Consider the following 13452-nt stretch of genomic DNA (forward strand, 5'->3'; position numbering starts at 1 on the left):
AGAGAAGAAGCTCTGTGGGGGCACAGCTCTGCTCCTGGCTGCGAGGGAGCAGAGCTGGTTTGCAGATGAGGTGGTCCTGACCCATCCATGGGTCACCCATCCCCAGCTGCCCCTGGGCTCAGTGGCTTCAGGCTCTGAGCATCTCCAGAGGTGACCCAGCCTCTGACTTTGGCTTTACGCCTCTTTGGAGCCTCTTAGTCACCATTCCCATCCCACCATCTCCTCTAGAACCAGCTCAACCCATCAGACAAAGGCTCCATCACCCCAAATCTCCACACTCAGGCCCAACAGACCACACACCAGGTTGAATCCGAATGCAGGTTTTATTTTTTAATTCATCTTTCTCCATTTGAAGCTATTTTTTTTTTAAGTTATACAAATGGCACTTACAAAAAAATAATAATAATAAAAAAAAAAACAAACAAACCCAAAACTTAAATTTTCAGAGTGAGATGTTTTCAGAGAGTCACGACACCCGGTAAGAGGAGACAGGAGAGATGTCTGACCTAGTGTCACACGGGAGAAGCCGGAGCAGGAATGACACGGGTGGGAGCGTGACGGGGACGGGGAGGAGGTGACACAGGGAGGGGTGAAGGCCAGCGAGGGCGTGTGTCAAGTCACAGGGTCACACAGGGCTTCAAGACACTCGGTCCTTGGAGGGGCAGCGTGTCCCGGGGGGCCGGGGGGCGCGGGCAGCCCCTGGGTGTGAGAGCAGAGCCGAGGTAGAGTCAGTCCCAGCCGGGATCCCCCGCGCCCGCCAGGGACCCCGGCCCAGAGCTGTCCCCCTGCCTGGGGACAGCCACTCGCTCTCCCAGCTGAATTTAGCACCAAGCTCCTGCGGAGGGGATCCCTCCTCATGGCTTTAAGGCTGACGAGCCCCTGCCTGGCCTCCGGCAGTAGGGACCGGCCCTGGTTTGGCACGGCAGCGATGCCGAGAGCACCCTTGATGTGGGGTGGGACCAGCACTCCTCCTCTGCAGAGGGGGCCCACGCGGGAAAAGGCTCCTTGGTGTGTTTGTAGGGAGCAGAAACCGGCCCTGGGAAGGCCCCAAAGGATAAAGTGCCTTTCACCACCCTAAGGAACACGCAGCATCACCCTTACAGACAGTGTTAAACTCTAATGCAGACCTAGTACAGACAACAGCTGGTCACACAGTGCCATGGAGAGCATATATAAATAGAGACTAACAAAAATACTGTTTTGGTCTTTTTTTTTCTTTTTTCCTTTTCCAGTAGGGTTGCAATTCATGAGAGCCCAGCCCAGGTGCCCTGGGGGTGGTGGGACCAGGAGCTGCCCCCTCAGGGTGCCCACAGGAGCGGGCGCTTCCTAATTCAGCATTAGGTGTTCAGTGATTCGCTTCACTGTTCCAGTATTTTATGAGAGAGAAAAAACAACATCAAAGGTACTGAGCAAATATCACTGTGCAAAGTTTGCTAAGGAACTTTTCTATTCTGTAAACCAAAATCTGCAGTTTATGCTTCCAGCCACTGCCCCGGGGAGATCACATTGGCCAGCCCAGCTCCTGCTGGGACCGAGCCCACTGGAGATGGGCTGGATGAAGCCCCCACCCTGGCATGGGCTGGCTCTGTGTCCCCCACGCCCTCCCCTCCAGGCACAGCAGCAGGACCAGCCTCAGGGCAGGCTGGACCCACCATCAGGGTCTGGGATGCTCCTCCAGAGCCAGAAGCACAAGGAGGGGTGGAGGGACAGGAGCACTGGGCTCCATGAGATGAAAGGCTGAGGCTTTCCAGACAGGATCACCCTAAAGAATCATTTCCAGGTGTTTGGGGAGGGGCAGCCATGCCAGCCCTATCCCCAGGGATGCTGTGATATGTAAGGTCACCTCTTACAGCTCAGCTGGGGATGGACCTGCCCCACAATCCAGGAGGGGAGAGAAGCTGCTGGGACCAGCCAGCTGAGCCAGCTGAGCCCAGCAGCATCTCTCCACCTCGACTGGAGTGGGGCAGGACAGGATGGATGCTCCAGGGGACACTGGCAGCCAGTCTGAGGCTGTGCCAGTGCTGATATGGCAGAAGCGAGCACAGAGGTGAACTTATTCCCTTTTTTTTTTAATTGAGGAGAGGAAAATCAACTACCTAAGGTGATGCTCAGGGCCAGGAGGGGGATACGGCCATTTCCAAGCCCAGCAAACCTGGAGGGAGGCAGGGAAGGGGGGATAGAGACAGACCCCTCTACAAAGCTATAGGCAGGCAGCCCCACCACTTTTCCAGTTCTTACAGGGATTTACGGAGACCCACCTCCCACATAACTCACCAACTCTATGGCAGGAGGGAAGGGCAAGCCAGTCTGAAAATCCTGTTACAGAGAGGAGAAACAGAACCCAAAGGAAAAGAGGACAGGAAGGGAAAGAGAAGTTGGCAATGGGAGGTACCCTAAAGTGCATTAATATTCCCAGAGGGTGGAGGCGTCGATGGTGTCGGCCGATGCCTTGAGCACCCCGGCGTGGTCGCCCTTCAGGTACTTGCCATTGATTTTGATGGCCACTTTGTTATAGTCGCAGAACTCAAAAAAGAAGTCCACGGGGGTGTCGCTGCTGCTGGTGACGGACGACTCGTTCCCCACCATCCAGTACTTCCCAGTGGTATCTGCAGGAGAGGGGACACGGTGGCCTCATGAGCCACCACGGGGACCCCAAAGGCCACAACTACCCTGGGGACTCACCCTTGATGAGCCACCATGGGGACCCCAAAGGCCACCACCCCCAGCCCTGGGGCACCCTGGGGACTCACCCTTGATGTTGTAGGCACCATCATTGAACTCCAGCTGGAAGACGTCGTAGGAGGAGCGGTTGGAGTCCAGCGTGCCGGTGACCTTGCGGCAGCCGATGAAGCCGTGCTCGCCGCGCAGCACGATGATGGGCCTGTTGATCAGCTTCATCACGAAATGCTCCGTCTCTCCTGCACCGAGGGGACACCGAGGGGCTGTGAGAACAGCCGGGGGGCACAGAGACAAACCCCAAAGCTGGCAGGCAGCGGGGAGGAGCAAGGGCTGTGCCCTCACCCATTTCTCACCCACACCATCTGTCCCCCTGTCTCACAGCACGTCACTAAGAGAACTTATTGTCTGAGCATCACTTGGAAGGAGAACCTGGCTCTAGGGGGGCTTTTTTCATCCCCTGCTGCCCCGGTGTGGGGTCCCCAAGGGTCCCTTACCCGCTGTCTCCATGGAGGCTGCCAGCTGCCCGTTCTTCTTTGCTGTCACGTACTTGCCATTGGCAGCTTTCAGGGTGATGCGTTTGTCGCACCACTCGATGTCGAAGTAGCAGCTCACGTTCCTGTGGGGCAGAGAGGACACTCAGGGGGGTGTGATGGAGGGGGACCCTGCCACCGCCCCCCTGCTGGCTTGGAAAGGGCCACGGCTGGATCAGGAGAGGCTGCTTCGATCTGTTTGTGCAGGATGAGCTGTGTTGTGGTGGCCATCCCGCTGGGGAGCCCTCGCCCCGGGGGCGGGAGGCAGGCAGGCAGCCAAAGGCACTTCTGGGCTTTCCGCCTGGCTCTCAGGGTTGAACTGCAGGGCAAACATTTCGACAGCCCCAGCCGGCCAGGAAGGATTATGTGGCCCCAGGGACCTCCAGAGCATCGTGGGCGGCAAGCCCCGACCCATCCCTGGCTTTCCCAAAATGCTCTGCCTCTGCTGGGAAGCGTTTGGGATGAACATGCAAGCTGGAAAATCCCCTTGAATTCCCCTGGGAGGTGCAGAGGGTGCTCTGAAGCCCAGGCAGGGCCCTGGGGACTCACTTTGTGGAGGCTGTGGACTGGATGCCCCCGTTGGAGGTGAGGGTCCAGTACTTCCCGGTGTAGGTGCGGAAGGCGCATTTCTTGGTGTCCTTGTTGATCTCCAGCTGGTAGGTCTCCTGGTCACCCTCCTCATCCTGGTTGGCTGAAAGGTCCATCCCTACAGACCAGAGACAGACGGAGTTGGGGGTGGGACCACAACCCCCCTCCAGCAGGTCCAGGTGCAGGGCAGCCCAGGAAACCCAACTGAGAGGGGCTCCTTCCCCCTGGGTGAGCTTTGGTGGCTCCCAAATCCCTCACATGGACCTCCCCTCTGGCATTTGGGGTTCAAATCCAGGTTTTCATTTGGTTTTTTGGTGTTAAGGTCTTAAACGAGGGGTGGGCAGCCGTGAGCTTCCACTCCTGACCCAGCAGCTCCATCACAACGAAGCAAAGACCAGTGTAGGTGTTTTATAAGGAAAGGGCTGCAGTTTTTCCCAAAGGTGACAGCCAGGTTTCTCAGCCCATTAGCAGAGGCCACTGCAGCACCCATGAATCCCAGCTCGTGGCGTGTTTAAGGACCATGACAACGTTTTTCATCCACAATTGTCACATCCCACTGGGGCACTGAGGTGTGCAGGGACAGGAGGCTCAGGAAAGCCCTAGGGCAGCCAAGCCTTTCCCTGACTCTCCAAAATCATCAGCACCAGCCAGCTCTGCAGCCAGGATGGCCCTTCCCTATGCCCAAAGGGCAGAGACAGCATTTCCATGCAGAGAAGGATGCAGCTGCTCCTGGGGCCACCAGCCACAGCCCTGGGCCACTGCCAGCCACGTGTGCATCCTCTGAGCCCAAGCAAACCTGCTTAGTCAGGGCTAGCAGGGCCAAAACTGCTCCAGAGCTCTCCAGCTTGGTGGATTTCAGCCTAAAAACACTTTGGGGATGAGAGCCACAAGCTGTAGCCAAAGCCAATGGCCGAGCTCTGTGCTGGGGTGCAGAGCTCAGCCCCACTACTGAGCTCAGTGAAATGGGAGTTTAGTGGAGCTGGATGAATTTTCCAGAGCCAAACACACCTGCATCCCTCCCTGCTGCAAAGGGGTGCACAGGGTTGGAGTGCACATTCTGTCCAGTTCTGGTCCTCTCACTAAAGTAGACATGGAGGTGCTGGAGTATGTCCAGAGAAGGGAAATGGAGCTGGGGAAGGAGCACAAATCTGATGAGGAGCAGCTGAGGGAGCTGGGGGCTGGCCACGTGTTCAGCCCCTCACACCTCCACGATGCATCCCAGTTTCAGGCCTGCTGGGGTTTCTGGTGCTGTGCACAGTCACTGCAAGGGCTCCAGGGGCTGCAGTCTTGGCAGCCCCACTGCTCTGGGGTCCCAGAGCTGCACCCCAGCTCTCTGGGGCTCCACATCACCTGTCTGTGTCTCTGTCCGTGTCTCCAATCTCCCATCCCAACACCCAGGAGCAGCCTCTGCTTTGTACATCCATCACCCACCTTTCCCAGAGGGATCAGGCTTTGCTCCCAAAGGGATCAGGCTTTGTTCCCAGAGGGATGAGGCTTTGTTCCCAAAGGGATCAGGCTTTGAAGGCTCCACTTTGTTGGCCATAATCTTATCTCCCACATCCCAACTGGCCCACAGCTCCACAGCTCCCACCTGCTCACAGCACCCCCCCTCTCACCAGGCACCCTCCAGCACCTTTTGCAGCTCCCATCCCTGGAAGTGCTCAGTGTCAGGGTGGATGGGTGTGGAACAGCCCAGTCTGGTGGGAGGTGTCCCTGCCCATGATCCCAACCCAACCCAACCATCCTGTGATTCCACCACTCTCCTGACAGACACAGCCACCCTGCTGCTTTGCTGCCCAGGGTGTTGGGGCAAGGCAGGGGGCAGAGGGTGCTGATGGCCACCAGCCCAGCCCCACTGGCCACGTCCTCAGCTCCCAGAGCCGTCCCAGAGTCGCCTCCTCCCAGCACTGCCGGGGGCTGAGCCGGCGGTTCTGGGAACATTTGGTTTTGATTTTGCATCCCCGGCTCCAGCCCCAATCCAGAGCTGTGAAACGGAGAGAGGGGGGCTCTGCAGGGGCTCACAGAGAGCCTGGGCTGTGGGGAGGTGACCCTGGGGGACACAGCCCATGCCTCAAGGCTGGCAGCACCCCTGGGCCCCCAGACTTTGAGAGCTGTGGGTGCCTGTGGTTTGTGGGGGAGCAGGGGCAGTGGTGCTTCCCCTCCCTGACTTTTCTGGGAAGAGCTCACTGACCTGCAGGGACCAGGCTGGGCAGAGCCAGGGGATGCCGTGTGCCACAGAGCAGGACAGGGAGTGCCAGGAGCTTCCAAACGCTGCTCCCTCTGCCCAGAGCCCCCTGGCACGGAGCACAGGGCACACACCAGCCTCCCCACCCCTCTGCCTGCCCAATTTCCACACTCTCTGTGCACGGAGCTTTGGGAGCTTTGGCTTTCCCCGCTGCCTGGAAGCAGCAGCAGCAGCAGGAGGGTCTCCCACAGCCCCCTCCCCAAAAGCAGCAGCTGGGGTTGGGTTTCAGCGACTCAGCACAAAGGAATGCGCTGGGGCTGGGGCAGGAGGGGCTCCGAGGGCTGGAGCCGAGCTGGGGGGACTGCAGGAGGCCCGGGCTGCGTGCGAGGCTGCAGGACCGTGGGGGCTCCCTCAGAGATGTCCCCGTGTCCCCGTGGGGAGGACAGGCTGTCCCCACAGCCACCCCCCTGCTGTGGCAGCCCAGGGCCGCTCCCTCTGCAATCAGGATTAATTAACGCTCCTGGTAAATTCACAGTCTGGAGCTGGCGCTGCTCTTCCTGACCTTGAGGAAGCTGCTAATTACAGCTGGAGGCAGGAGGGGGCTGAGCACACGGGGGCTCTTTGGGAGGGGGGGCAGGTACGCCTGCACGCCCCAAAATTCCTGGTGTGGGATGTCCTCGGGCTCTGTGTGCACCAGGGACCTCAGGGAGAGTGTTGGGAAGGCTCAGGCATGTCTGCACCCCAGAGCTTCCTAACGCTGAGTCCCTGGGCTTGGGGTGCTCAGAGAGCAGGAAAGGGCTCCCCAAGTCCTCCAGGCTCGTGGGTTTGCAGGACTGATGTGGAGCCCTCGCTGCTCCCCAGCCAGGAGCGTGGGTGCAGCAGGAGCCCTGTGGCCATCCCAGGGCAGGCACAAACCCCCCTGTCCCTCCTGCAGGGCCGGGATTCTCTCTCTGAAGGAGCAGAGCTTGTGGTAGCTCTGGTGACCTCCACACCATGGGGGACTGCAGACCCAGTGTGGGGCATTCAGGGCAGGCAGAAAAGTTTCCCTCTGCCCTCTGCTCACACCAATGTCCCCCGTGAGCAGTGCTGGGATGCTGCTGAGAGACAGTGGGATGAGCTCCATGGGGAGGAGCACCTTTCCCATTTCCAGCTCTCCTTTCAAAAACCCCTGGGTTAAAGCTGAAAACACCAAGCCCGGGACGCCTGGATGGCTCCACAACCCAGGGGCAGCACCCTGCAGAGCCCCCAGGGCAGGATTTCAGGATGGGACAGGGATGCTGTGCCCAGCACAGGTCGGGGCTGGGCTCCCTGTGGGCTGCACCCACCCCCGCGCTCAGAGCCTGCTCCTGCCCCTCCCTGCCCTTCAGCTGGGCTCGCACTGCACCCCTGCAGAAATCCAAACAGGTTTTTGTCTAAATCCAACAGCCTGGAGCACGGGGAGCTCCTCTGCTGAGGGTGCAGCTCTGCAAAGGGGTCAGGGGAAGGGGTGAAACATGATTTCCTGAAAAACCCACCCCTCCTTCCCCGTGGATTTCCTGTGGCTTTGTGGTATCCCCCAAGTGTCAACAGGCCACTTGGCATCTCCAGATGAAAATCTACATCCAAGCCTGCGTGCCCCTTGCCCCGGAGCCGCATCTTCCCGCCCTGCCGTGGCACCCACATGAACTGGAGGGGGGAAAATGCGGCTCAGCCCATGTCGGGAGGGCTCCTGGCCCCAGGGCAGAGCTCCCCGCTGCCAGCACGGCACGTCCAGGCTCGCTCGCCCTCCTCCCCATCCCCAGATCCCATTTCCTGGAATTCCTCACTCCCACCCTCTCCCCCATGGGTGTGGGGGGCCAGGGGCACACCTCGGCCGGGCAGGGGAGCAGCGGGAGGAGCAGAGCCGGCTCTGCCCCCGGGACCCCCGCGCCCACAAAGCGCCTTTGTTGCCGCAGCCGGGCGAGAAAGGAGCCATTGAGCGGGAGGAGGCTGCGAGCGGCAGCTCCGCTCGCTTTGAGCTGCAAACGGGAGACGGGAGCTCTCGGGGAGCCCGGGGATCCTGCTGGGGCTGGAGGCAGCAGAGGGGGACCTGGGACACCCCCAGAGCCTGCCCCGGGGCAGGGGCAGGGCTGGCACCCATCCCCTGCTGCCCGGGGTGTCTGTGCGGTGGTCCCGGGGTGCAGGGGATGCTGGCAATGCCCGGGGTGTCTGTGCGGTGGTCCCGGGGTGCAGGGGATGCTGGCAATGCCCGGGGTGTCTGTGCGGTGGTCCCGGGGTGCCGGGGATGCTGGCAATGCCCGGGGTGTCTGTGCGGTGGTCCCGGGGTGCAGGGGATGCTGGCAATGCCCGGGACAGGGAGGAGACGCCAGGCCAGGAGCTGGTTTGGCACGGGTGGGACAGCGCCGTTCCAGAGCTAGATCCCAGCCAAGGGAACCGCAGAAGAGCCCCATGGACCCATCCCTGCTCCTCCCATGGGGCAGAGGGGGGGCAGCCACTGCTCCCTGGTTGACTCCACACAGGAATAAGCTGCTCCTTTTTCCCGCCGGGCTGTGCCGAGCTGCGGTCACCGCCGGCCCGCGTCCCCCATCCCCAGTGGCCATGGGAGCCTCTGCCAGCAGCAGCACGGCCCTTATCAGCCCGGCGGGGGAAAGGCCTGTCTGGAAAGGGCTTCCTCCGACCGCTGTTTCTGCTGCCTCCTCGGCAACCTTTGGGACACAATGGGAGGAGAGGGTGAGCTCCAGAAAGCGGCGGCTCCCCGCCTTTCACTGCCATCGGGAAGGGTAAACGGGGTGGAAACGGCTTCAGCAGCCAAAACGGACTGGAGCGAGGATGTGCAGCCCCAGCGCGGCCCTTCCCGCTGTATTTTGCTTGGAAAGGGGCCGGGCACAGCCCAGGGCCCTCTGTTGCTGGGGAGATTTGATCCCCCCCTTCCCGCTCCCCCATCCCTTCCGAAGCAGACAAAGCCGGAGGGTCGGCCAGCAGCATTCCCACCATTCCCACCGCTCCATGGGGTCTCCGCCACCGCGGGTCCCCCACCGCCACCGCTCCGTCCCTCGCATCTGCCCCACATCTGGTTTCCCCATCTCTGGTGACAAAGGGCTGCAGCAGCCCTTCCCCCACGGCGCTGCGGCAGCCTCCCGCCATCCTCCCGCCACCGCCATCCTCTCCTGCTCTTCCCCAAATCCCCGCGCCTGGCAAAACAATCCCCACTGCCCATCCTGGCAGAATTTATTATTAATTTTTAATGGGTTACTGGGCAGGATTTGCCCTCGGACGGGAGCAAAGCGTGGAGCTCCCCGCACGGAGCTGCCCAGGCACGGATCAGGGTTAAGCAGCAACCTTGAAATACAACGTATACACACACACACACAAAAATTCCCCGCTGTTCCTCCAGGCTTTGCTGCATGCTCGCACCCATCCCACGCCCGGCGTGCGCCGGCCTGACCTGGCGCGGCCCGATGAGCCCCGGGGCACCCAGGGCACACACCGGGACGGGACCCCCAGGGCACACACCGGGACCCCAGGGCACACACCGGGACCCCCAGGGCACACACCGGGACCCCCAGGCACCGCAGAGCGGGGACCCCCCCATTTCCCAGCAGGAGCCCTGGCTCGGGGCTGCGATGCCCGGTGGGCACTCGCGGGCGGCCCGGGGAGCTCCGGTTGTGAGCGGGTCCCCAGGGCGGGCGGATGGCACCCGGGGCGGGCCGGTGGCACCGCGGCCCCTCCGAGGGGATGGGGGCTGCGGGTGCGGAGGGACGGCGGCCTTTGTGCGGGGGATGCGGGATGCAGGAGTTTAGGCAAAGCCCTTTATGTAACGCTGCTTCCCAGCCCCCCACCCATGGGATCTCCAGCCCCCCTTGGGGACAACCAGAGCCCCCCCGGGACCCGCAGCCTCCCTGCTCCGCTGGGCTCAGCCGTGCTCGGGGAGGGGGAGGTTGGCGGAGGCTTTGTTGGGCGAACAATGAGCTCCAAAGGAAGGAAGGCGAGGGATACAGCCCTGCCTCCTTCACGGCGAGGGAAGGCTCCATCCACACCCTGCCAGCCCCCTCCCTGTCCATCCCTGCACCCCAAGGCAGGCCCCTCGCCGCCCCTGCCCACCCGGGCCCTGCGGGGGCGATGCTGCGGGGATGGGGGTGCCGCAGGGATGGGGGCCCCGGGCCCCGGGCAGGCGATGCTGGAGGGATGCGGGAGGGGGAAGGGGAAGGGATGTGGGAGGGATGCGAGGGGATCGTGATGGGGGTTTGGGGGAGGGACCGCGGGCAGCCATGCTGAGGGGTGCAGGGGGTGCCCGGGGGAGATGGCGGCTGCAGGGGAGGGTGTGAGAAGGGGCTTGAGCCGGGGGGAGGCGATGGCAGAGGGAAGCGGGGGGCAGCCTGTGGGGTGGCAGCTGAGGAAGGCAGCGGATGTCGGGGGCTGGGGCCAATGCTGCGGGGGGAGCACTCCGAGGTGGCGATTCTGAGGGGATGCAGGGGAAGCGATGCCGGAGGGATGCAAGGGGTTGCTCGGGGCGGGCGATGCCCGAGGGATGCAGGAGCGCTCCCCGAGGCGGCCACAGCCCTGGGACAGCCGAGGCGTCCCGTTCTCCCCACCCGCAGCCCCCAGCCCCTCGTACCTTGCCGGGTGGAGACATTCCTATCGTTGCCGGCTCTCAGCACGACCTGCGGGCAGCTCTGCTCCAGGGCGAAGAGCTCGTCCTTGCCCACCTTGGCGCTCTTGCCCGCCTTGAGGGTGCCGCTGGGCCCCGAGGGGGCCAGGTAGCGGCCCTCCCCGTCTCGGAAGGCCACCTTTCCGCAGCGGAATTCCAGCGTGAAGGCGGTGCCGGGCTCGGCGGCGGGCACCAGGCGGCCGTCGCTGCGGAGCAGGCGGTGGTCGCAGCTCTGCAGGCTGTACCGCTGATCCACGAACAGGAGGGTGATGAGCGCATCCACGCCCCAGGGCACGTCGCGGTCCACGGCCAGCTCGTCGCGCCGGGGCCCCAGGTGCGCGTAGCGCTTGCGGGCCAGGCTGTAGAGGTTGGCCTGGGGGTGCATGGCCAGGTGGACGCTCCACTTCTCGGCGGCAGAGACGGCGGGGGCGAAGCAGGAGAGGCGATCCTCGGTGCCGCCGAAGAAGCGGCGGTGGGGCTCGGACTGCAGCGACCACCGCCCGTCGCCGTGGGCCAGCACCAGGAACCGGCAGTCGGGGCCCGGCTCCTCGCTGTCGCAGCTCACCCGCCCGTCCTTGTCGGCCGCCAGGTACCGGCCCAGGTGGCTCTTGAGCAGGACGGCGCTGGAGTCCTCCCCGTCCTGCTCCAGCGTCCAGATCTGCTTCTTCTTCATGCTGGCGGCCGAGGCGTTCACCTTGAAGCCGAACGCCTCCGCCGTCAGGTACCGGTTGCTGCAGTTGATCAGCCCGAACTGGATCTGCACCGGCTCCGCCGTCCCGTTCGCCGTCATCCTGCTCCCGCCGCCGACCGACACCGAGCGACCGACACCGAGCGAACGACACCGAGAGCCGCCGCCGCGCCCGCCCCGACGCCGCCGCCTTTATAGCGCCGGGCGCGGCGCCGCCTCCCGCACCCCCCGCCCGCCCGCCGGGGCCGCCCCGCCGCGACCCCCGCCCGGCCCCCGCGCCGCCCGGGGCCCCGGGCCCGGCCCGAGCCCGCCAGGAGCAGCGGGAGCCCCCTCGAGTCCCAGGACACCGTCCCCGCCTCCCCCTGCGTGCAGAGCCCCCTCCCTGCGCGACAAAAGCCCCCATGGACCGCAGGGTCCTCCCACGCCGCAGGAGCCCCAGTGTTTGCTCCGTGCAGTTCGGGAGCCTCCCTGAGCTGTGGGGCAGCCCCCAGTGCATGGCAAGGGCCCTCCCTGCATTTCGGGAGCCCCACACAATGCCAGTCCTCATTTCATGGCGAGACTGCCCCAAGCACAGCAAGAGCACCCTTAAAGTGTAAAATCTCCCCATTAACTGGAAGACCCCAAGACTTTTCTCCGCATTTCAGGAGCATCCATGAATTGCAGGATCTCCTCCTCCAGCACAAGCTCAGCATGGAAAGGCCCCTCCAGGAAGGGGCCCCTCGAATTGAAGGACCCCCAAACACACATAGCAAGAGCCTCACTGTAAAACAAGAGACCCCTCCTTGAACTGCAGGGTCCACACACTGCACGACCCCCTAAGCAATGCAGGACCCTCCCCATAATGAGAACACCCCTTGCACTGCACAACACCCACTCGAACTGCAAGTCTCTGTCCTGCTCTGCAGGAATCCCTCTGATTGCACATCCCCATCCCACTCCAAGGCATTGTGAGACCCCCCTGCACCCCTCTGTCCCTCCTGGGCTGCTGGCTGTGTCACAAGGCTGTGGGGCAGATGGGGAGCAGTGTGACAGATGCTGTGGCCTCCTGCCATCTCTGAGCCATCCCAGCACCCTGTGCCAGGCACCAGTGAGACTGGAGCACCCTGGCCCTGGGGAGCTGAACGGCCACAGCAAATCCAGAGTAAAACCAGTGGCACTCCTGCACAGGGGAGCATTTTGAGGCCGTTTCTCAGGGGGTGGGTGGGCAGTGTTGCTGTGCATGCAATGGTGGCACTTCCAGCAGGGCTGACCTGGAGATGGGAAGAATCCAGCCTGGGGAGGGTTGTCTGTGCTGCCCAAGGGTGCTGCCCACTGCGCCTGGGGGACATTTCTTGTGTCTCTAACAGGCACATAAACCAATAAGTGGGAGCACAGCTGCAGGGGTTGACTTGAAGCTGGCTCAGGCACAGCCCTGCACTTACAGGGGGGAGCTGGCTGGAGGGATGTGCAGAAGCAGAAAACCGGGGAAAGAGGGAAGATGGGAAGGACAGACGGAAGGTTTTCAGCAGGACCAGGGAGCTGAACTGCCTGTCCCAGATGAAGCAGGACAAGTGAAGAGCTGAGTGTGGGCATGGATGAGAGGGCACAACATTGAGTGCTCAGGGCTGGCACAAAGAATTCCCCCAGGCTCATCCATCCCAGGCAGGACGGCATCCATCCCACCCCACCTCCCAGGGCCTTGCAGGCTCCACTGGTTCTGCACTGGCTGTACTGGTTAGAGCCACTGCTCCACTGCAGGCCAGCCTTGCCCGGGGCTCATTGGCACAACCCCTCCAGGGCAAACCTGCCAGGCTGGGATGGGATTTGTTTTGTTTTCCTGGAAGTCTTGGCCAGACCTGCTCCATGCTCATCCTTGCTGCCCAGCCCTGCAAGTCCAGACAGACCATTGCCAACCAGAGCCAAGCCCAGAGCCTCTTGTCTGGGCTGGAAACAGGTCCCCCCCGAGCTGCAGTGAGGCACATCCATGTTTGCCCAGAAAATCCCTTTTGCTGCTCTGGCTCCAAGCCCCCCTGCATTAAGAGCTGGCCATGAGGCTGAGCAGCTGCCCAGACCCACAGCTGCTGGGCTCTGCCTTCCCCGGCCGCCACGGGCAGATGGTGATGAGGCCAGGGAAGAAACAGCTTTTTCTCCTCAAAAAAAAAAAAAAAAAAAAAAA

At 62.5% G+C, this 13452-nt stretch overlaps 1 protein-coding gene across 1 annotated transcript; it reads right to left on the reverse strand.

Moving 5' to 3' along the window:
- Positions 1-304: 304 nt before the first annotated feature.
- On the reverse strand, positions 305-11469 carry FSCN1 (fascin actin-bundling protein 1). Its single transcript, XM_036392341.2, has 5 exons — positions 10577-11469; positions 3759-3915; positions 3174-3295; positions 2751-2918; positions 305-2606 (listed from the first exon to the last, which is right to left on the reverse strand). The coding sequence occupies exons 1-5, from the start codon at positions 11397-11399 to the stop codon at positions 2404-2406; spliced, it is 1473 nt and encodes a 490-aa protein (XP_036248234.1). The 5' UTR covers positions 11400-11469; the 3' UTR covers positions 305-2403.
- Between the last annotated feature and the right edge of the window lie 1983 nt (positions 11470-13452).

The sequence above is a fragment of the Molothrus ater genome, chromosome 16 (assembly GCF_012460135.2).
Source record: "Molothrus ater isolate BHLD 08-10-18 breed brown headed cowbird chromosome 16, BPBGC_Mater_1.1, whole genome shotgun sequence".
NCBI classification, from domain to species: domain Eukaryota; kingdom Metazoa; phylum Chordata; class Aves; order Passeriformes; family Icteridae; genus Molothrus; species Molothrus ater.